The 7,704-nt window shown below is 50.7% G+C and overlaps 1 protein-coding gene across 1 annotated transcript; it reads left to right on the top strand.

Annotated features, from left to right (window-relative positions):
* The first annotated feature begins 84 nt into the window (after positions 1-84).
* Positions 85-2,088, top strand: LOC142989214 (alpha-1-antitrypsin homolog). Its single transcript, XM_076138658.1, has 5 exons — positions 85-182; positions 349-1,033; positions 1,126-1,390; positions 1,482-1,629; positions 1,725-2,088. Exons 1-5 carry the CDS (start codon positions 180-182, stop codon positions 1,914-1,916), a joined length of 1,293 nt encoding a protein of 430 aa, XP_075994773.1. The 5' UTR covers positions 85-179; the 3' UTR covers positions 1,917-2,088.
* The last annotated feature ends 5,616 nt before the right edge of the window (positions 2,089-7,704 follow it).

Genomic DNA, 7,704 nt, shown 5'->3' on the forward strand with positions numbered 1-7,704 from the left:
TGTGTGTGTGTGTGTGTGTGTGTGTGTGTGTTGTTGCTGTGTCAGCGTGTTACATCACAGGACAGAAGCCCGAGCGTCTCCTGGTTAATGTTTAATGGAGCTGTCAGCTGACTCTCCCGGGGCGACGCTATATAACCACGGCCACGCTGCCAAAACTTTCTCCTGCAAAGAGGACGTTGATGGTAAGTGCTGTCCTTTATGGTCCAACACGCAGGCGAGCTTTACAAGGTAGAGGGACTGGGATTAGTGAGCGGAGTTAGTTGGAAAGAGGAAGAGGAAGTTGTTGATAATCAAATAGTTTATGGTCGCCTGTGATCCCTGACAGCTTCCCTCTGCTTCTGTGAACAGGTGATGAAGATGTGTGGTGTTTCTGGTTGTGCGCTCCTGGCTCTGGTCCTGGCCGTGGTCTCGGCCGCCCCGCATATGGGGGATCATAATGACCATGATCATGCTGACCCTCACCACCACGAGCATCTCCACCACGGCCCCAATCAGGCCCACAGCCACGAGGGAGAGCCGGCCTGCCACAACGTGGCGCCCCCCAACGCAGACTTCGCCTTCGCCCTCTATAGGAACCTGAACGCTAAGGCGGCCGCCGGGAAGAACATCTTCTACTCGCCGCTGGGGATCTCCACCGCCCTGGCCATGCTGTCCACAGGGGCCCGTCTGGACACACAAAGCCAGCTGTTCACCGCTTTGGGCTACAGCGCCGCCAACCTGAGCCAGACGGAGGTGAACAAAGCGTACGAGCATCTCCTGCACATGCTCGGTCACGGCCAGGAGGCTCAGCAGCTGGTCATCGGGAACGCCATGGCCCTGCGCGCCGGCTTCAAGCCTCTGGACGCGTTCATGGAGGACATGAGGCACTTCTACTCCGGCGAGGCCTTCAACGTCGACTTCAGCAAGCCCACCGAGGCTGCGGCGGAGATCAACCGATTCATCGCCCAGAAGACCCAGGACAAGATCACAGATCAGGTGAAGGACCTGGACACTGAAACGGCCATGGTGCTCATCAACTACGTCTTCTTCAGAGGTACAGATCCATGTGTGTGTGCATGTAAGTGAAATAAACAGGATGCATGATGGTAGTAAGCATCGTCTCTGACCCTCTGTCACCTCGTACAGGAAAGTGGGAGAAGCCCTTCGACGCCACCCACACCCACAAGGCCGACTTCCACGTTGACGAGAGCACCGTGGTCCAGGTGGACATGATGAAGAGGACGGGTCGCTTCGACTTCTACCAGGACAACAACGCCAGCGTCATCCTGCTGCCCTACAAGAGCAACACCTCCATGATGATCATGCTGCCCCACGAAGGCAAGATGCAGGAGCTGGAGAGCCTCATCAACAAGGAATACGTCCATACCTGCCATGACTCCGTGTCCAGGAAGTAAGAGAGGGAATCAGAACCTAGATGTTTGTAGCACACGTGTGTATTTGACGGTTAATCTGATACCTGCTTATGTCCTTTTGTGTCTCAGCTCTGTGGATCTGTTCCTGCCCAAGTTCTCCATCTCAGCCGACGCCGCCCTGGATGAGACTCTGAGAGAGATGGGAGTCAAAGACGCCTTCGCCAACAACGCCGATCTCTCCGGCATCTCCGAGGAGGTGAAACTGAAAGTGTCAAAGGTAGGTAGAGTGGGGGAGCATGCCTGGGAAACGGCCAAATACCAAATTCAGGTAAATCAATGTCTAATGTCTAATACGCCCCGGCTCCTCTGCAGGTTTCCCACAAGGCCGTGCTGAGCGTGGATGAGACAGGAACAGAGGCGGCAGCTTCCACCACCATCGAGATCATGCCCATGAGTTTGCCCGAATCCCTTAATCTCAACAGGCCCTTCCTGGTCTTCATCCTGGAGCACTCCACCAAGAGTATCCTCTTCATGGGCAAGATCAGCGACCCCACAGCCAAGTAAAGGAACGCTGGGCAACCAGGAGCCAGACGTCAGCGCCGGAGCGTTAACGTGACGTCTCTCTTTGCAGGGGAGATTTTGCGAAAAAACAGCAAAAACCGAATGTGTTTGTGTGTCTCTGAGTGGGTCTGTGTGTGTGTGTGTGTGTCTCTTTCAGTAAAGTTGCTCACTAAAAGTTTCTTGTGGTCCTTGTCAATCTACTGAGTTCATCACCAGAGATTTCAGACTTCATCACTTCATGTCTGAAGTGTTGCACCACATGTGTTTGATTTCATTTCCTGTTTGTTTGTGAAACCTGTGTACATCCAGTAGATCCTCTCGCTCCTGTGATGAATATGGTTGGATAATAAAATAAGACTAAAACTGACAAAAAAAGGCTGTAAAATCTATGATTCCTGTGCACTGCAGCAGATTATAGATCACAGATTACAGATTACAGATTACAGATCACAGATTACAGATCACAGATTACAGATTACAGATTACAGATCACAGATTACAGATCACAGATTACAGATCACAGATTGACTCGATGATCTCAACTGGATGAAATAAATGATTTCATTTCATGCGTCGCCTCAGGCTTCGCAGTGATTTTCCCGAATTTAACCGAGCCGGGGCGAAGCTCCATTTCTTCTAGAACCTTCTCTGCTGTGTTATCTGGACTTTCTAATTGGAAACAGAATCCTGCTGCAGTTTAATAGCAAACTGCAGAGAGCAGAAAGAGGCTGTGTGACCTGATGGCCATCAGCCTCACACGACTCCCCCGCCCTTTGACCTGTCAACAGAGGAGCTGCTGCAGGGGCATTTACGCAATCATTACACACACACAGAGAAACACAGGCACACACACACACACACACACAATCTATCTCTGTCAGCGCCCACACACACACGCTGACTACCAGGAAGGACATGAGCAAGAAACGTCTGAATCACAGAGCTGAGTGGGCGGCGGTTCAGCAGTGTTGAAACCTTTCCAATCTGTCCAGTTTGCTGGCCCCGGCAGCATCGCAATTAGACGCGGCCCTGTTTTGCATAATTATCGAGCTGATTTTAATTCTGATTTGCAGATTATGCGGGAGCCTTGAGTTTAATGTGCGTCTCTTATCAGCGCTGATCTCTGACCAGGTGGACAGACACGGAGACACGGAGAGACGGCGTCCTCAGATACCCCACGCTCAGCTCCTCCTTCCTCTCTCTGAAGCTGCAAAATTCTTCTGTGACCCCAAACTTTATTCTCATCATCAGCAGACGATGTTTGATTGTATCCACAGCTGTGAGGAGAGATAAGCAGGGAGCTCTGATGCTCTTTGACTCACTGATTCATCATTTATACAAATGTCTCTGAATGACAGCAAAGGCACGGAAACTAAATGTATGCAAATGATCTTATCAAGCCGGCTGCGTCTGGATATAAAGGGATGAAAGACGCTCAGGTAGTGTTATGATCAGGTGTGTGTGTGTGTGTGTGTGTGTGTGTGTGTGTGTGTGAATATGATCCATACATCTGCTCCTGGATGTTCAGCTGATGTTCCACGTCTTTGCCGTATAATTCATGGATTTTGTTTGGATTAAAAGCCGCTTGAGTCAAAGCTGATCAGCGGTGAGCTTCATGTTGTTGTTCCCTGGATGGATTTTGTTGCTTTTGCTGTGTTTCTTTGTTGATGTTGAGTAACAAAGTGCATCTGAGCTCTCTGCACTCGGCTCGCTTTGACGTCCTCGCCGCTTCGCGTACACAGAGTAACTGCTGTCGGCGTGGAGACGGAGCTGCAGGAGAAGCGGCAGCCGTGAATCCTGTTGGTCTAGCTCAAGTGCACAGAAAGCAGATTAAGATTGATTTAGAGTTTAACAAACTAAGCGTGAGGATTTACAGCCGGCGCTGATGCGGCCGACGCACTCCTGCAGCAGATGCCTGGTGAGATGTTTCCCCTGACGGTTACCATGGCGCGGCGAGAGGCACGCCCAAAAGATTTGTGATGATTTAGTCAGACTTTATCAGCAATCTGGGGACGCTGACAGGGCAGCAGAGTGGATTGTGTTGTGCTTGTGGTTTCCACGTGTTCCCCTCGTGGTTCCTAATAACGCTGACGGATGGAGGAAGAACCCCGGAAGAGCGAGATGGGCGGCGGCTTCCGAGCGCCTGGCAGAGATGCAGGCGACTGTCGATGTCGGCGGCTGCCAGAACGGCGAGATGCTCTGCTCAGACATCATCTCACAATCCAGACTGAAGCATCATTACACACACACACACACACACACACACACACACACACACACACACACTGAGAGAAGCGTACATACTGGCAGCCAGGAGGTGGCACTGTTGCGTCACACAGGAAACAGACGCCTCATGCCTCACCCCTCACGCCTTCCACCATTGTTCATTTCTGAAGCTCGACTCACTTGAGTTTGTGATTCAGAGTGAAATTAAAGCCGGCCGCCTCCTTCATTCATCGGTGTATTTTACACATCAAAGTCAAATGGGTGAATGTTTGGAAGGTCATGGAAACATCACACATACACACTCACACACACACACACTCACACACTCTCTCCCTCTCTGTCATGTCATCTGTTATCATCTGTGCGGTCGCCGCTCTACAATCCCAGGCAGGGAAACGCATTAAAGAGGGAATCGACCCAATAAAAAGAGGTTTTCCTTCTTCTTCTTCCTCTTCTTCTTCTTCTTCTCTTGTCGGCTTGGACGCTGCACACAGGCAGCAGCAGCAGCGACCCTTTAATCTCTCACCGTGTGGCCTTGTAACACAGATTAGCACCCAATTTGTTTGGGCAATGACAGGCAGATAGGATTGTTTATTCGCGCAAATACGTGAAGGGGTGAGATCCAGGACTGCGGCCTGTGTGTGTGTGTGTGTGTGTGTGTGTGTGTGTGTGTGTGTGAGCGTGGTGGAGTGTTTCTCATTAGGAAGTCTGCTCAGGGCGCCGCACTACAACTCACACACTCACAGGCTTTGGCATTGTAATCAGCCGGAACCCTTGAGCGGCTTGGAGGACGGTGACACATTAAGACGAAGAAAGCTAACAGTGTCTGATTACGGCGGTGAACTCGGGGTCGCCACGGCAATGACGAGGAAGGAAACACGGAGACATGTCAGAGAGCTACAGTAACCTTGTTGAACGTGCTCGGCTGACAGGAGGAGGCTCTGCTCCTGCATGGAAGAGGAGCGAGGAAGAGGAACCTGAGCGTGCTTTATTATTTATGGCCGCTCCTCCTGGGAAAATAGAGACAAGATGCTGAAACACCGAGGCCTCGTGGCAGGAAGGGGAGAAAGAACTACTTCCTCTTTGACTCTAATTCACGGCGGCGGGTCCAGAGTGGCTGACCTAAACGCGTCTGCTGCCCCCAGGTGGCAGCGTCCGGCGCTCCGACGTGTCTGAAACGCCCGACGACCCTACAACGGCACGTTTACGTGTTGACAAATCGGAATGGGACGTGACCGCTTTGAGAGGCGAGCGGGCGCTGCGTCGGCGGAGGATGGACTGCCTGCGAATCTCAATCTATCAACGCGGGTCAACGGTAAAACAGCAGCTGTGTTTCATTATAATTCCTCTGTCATATCGCATCAGCCCCCAAAGATTCACACGCCGCTCACACGCTCGCTATGCGCCCGGGCGTCCACCGCCGCCTTCACACCTGCAGCACCGAAGCGTATGGCAGCGCGCGGCCGATCCATCAACTCTAATGCGCAGTGAAATTGCTGCAGGCCTGGAGCACGCACATGCACACACACACACACACACACACGCATGCACGCACGCACGCACGCACGCACGCACACACACACACACACACACACACACACACACACACACACACACACACACACACACACACACACACACTACCCTACAACCTTGTCTGACAGAGGCAATCACTAAAGATTTACAGGACCATAAGAGATACACTGCGGGTGTTGACGTGAGAAACGGCGAGACACTTTGGGCCCCGGCGGAGTGTTTGCACACGCGTCAACGCGGATAGCGCGACAGTTTGGACAAGTGTTCCTGTCGAGCCCCCGTGGGTCATTTGGCCGAGAGCCGCACTTCCAATAATGGCTAAACAACAGCATGTGTGAGCAGTCGGAGAGCCATGACACACACACACACACACACACACACACACACGCACACACACGTACCGAGGCAGGACACGCTGACAACATCAGTGTGTTGTGGAGATGTAAGGGAGAGTTGCTCAAATAGAAATAGTGGTGAGCCGGAGGTGAGGTTGGTACAGTGTGTACCGTGGCTGAAGCTTGTCAATGGTGTGTGTGTGTGTGTGTGTGTGTGGGGGAGAGCTTGTGTGAGCCCCCAGCATATCCAGTGACACAGAGACTTAGAGTTTAGGTTAATAAAGGTTTTTAACTGTAAGGAATTCTGTGGTTTAGATCGTCCTTATTTGTGTTTTAATGGTTTCAAATCTAATAATCCAATAATAAAATAAGATAAGATAAAACTTTATTTCTCCTGAGGGAAATTGAGATACATTTTCTGCATAATTTCTTAATTTTCAGCAAATTTCAGCTTGTTTTAGTATGTAGATTAAATGGATTTTAACAAGTAAGTTAGTTTAATGATGAACATGATGAAATGTTGTCAAATCAACAGAGCAGCACTTTATAATCTAGATGTTTCTGAAGCCAGCGTCCTCACAGGCGTCATGCACGCTGTCACATTCCCACACATGAAGACGTAGAGCCATGACATCATCAGAGCCTGCAGGTGATGCACAGGCTTTGACCTCTGCTGAGGCGGCGGAGCTTTGTGTTCGGTGATGGACGACCCTGCAGTTTAGCGACATCATCGCTTTTGAAGGCGAGGCGGCGGCGGGCGGGGCCACTTCCCACTAAGCAGGGCGGCGACATGATGAATGGACGCAAACGCCGGCTTGTTCCCGTTCCTCAGAGTGGACCATAATCAAGATGAATGTTTGTTTTGATTGCCTCGCCACCGCTGGAGAAACGGTGGCAGCGGCGAGTTTTCTCTTTTTGACAGCGGAGAAACTCTGGCAAGACGCAGAGTGACAGATAGAAAGGGAGGCAGCGGGAGGATCAATGGATCCTCTATTACGACCAGCGCTTAATGAAAAGGCCGCGAGTACGCCGCTGCCAGAGGGGAAGTGAGCAGACGGCGGCGTGCCTTTAGCTTGATGTCATGATCGCTCTTTTACTCCGCCTGCTTGTCCTCCACTATTGACCGGCTGCTTAATGGCTTCGCCTGCACAAACATCGTTTAAGCTGCACTTTATTGCCGTTGTTTCTCCCTCACTTCAACTTCAGCTGTTCTTACAACGCGTCAACCATTAGGAGGCTGAAAGACCCTTCTGTCTCTCTCTCTCTCTCTCTCTCTCTCTCTCTCTCTCTCTCCCTCTCTCTCTCTCTCTCTCTCTTTCTATCCACCCACCCATCTTGGGGAAGCTACTCAGCTACTTTAAAGCTACTGCAAACGATAGCTTTTCCAAGATCCGAGCTACTTACCATCTACAGTAGTTGAGCTGCAGCTACACTCTGACTGTAATAATGTAGTAAGCTACTGGGAGAAAGTAGCTACATTGAAGCTACTTTGAGGGACAATGATGGAATATTTGCAGCCTTTTACTCTCAAAGCAAATATTCAGAAAAATGTTTAAGCTAATACAAAAACAAAACAAAAGCACTAAACTTCCTGGTTTTGTTGAATTCTTTCCCTTACTGGAATGCTGGAGTCACTGTCAGCTGAGAGAGGATGTAGCTTTGTGAAGGAGCAACGTTTGCTTTGACTACATTTC

This window comes from Genypterus blacodes, unplaced genomic scaffold (genome assembly GCF_046128005.1).
Source record: "Genypterus blacodes isolate CSIRO-AG114 ecotype Tasmania unplaced genomic scaffold, CSIRO-AGI_Gbla_v1 ptg000392l_1, whole genome shotgun sequence".
Taxonomy (NCBI): domain Eukaryota; kingdom Metazoa; phylum Chordata; class Actinopteri; order Ophidiiformes; family Ophidiidae; genus Genypterus; species Genypterus blacodes.

Bases quoted from the DNA above. Each gene is read 5' to 3' on its own strand.
- LOC142989214 (XM_076138658.1), top strand. The intron at 1,034-1,125 runs GTACAGATCCAT...CACCTCGTACAG, and splicing joins CAACTACGTCTTCTTCAGAG to GAAAGTGGGAGAAGCCCTTC. The intron at 1,391-1,481 runs GTAAGAGAGGGA...TTTGTGTCTCAG, and splicing joins CATGACTCCGTGTCCAGGAA to CTCTGTGGATCTGTTCCTGC.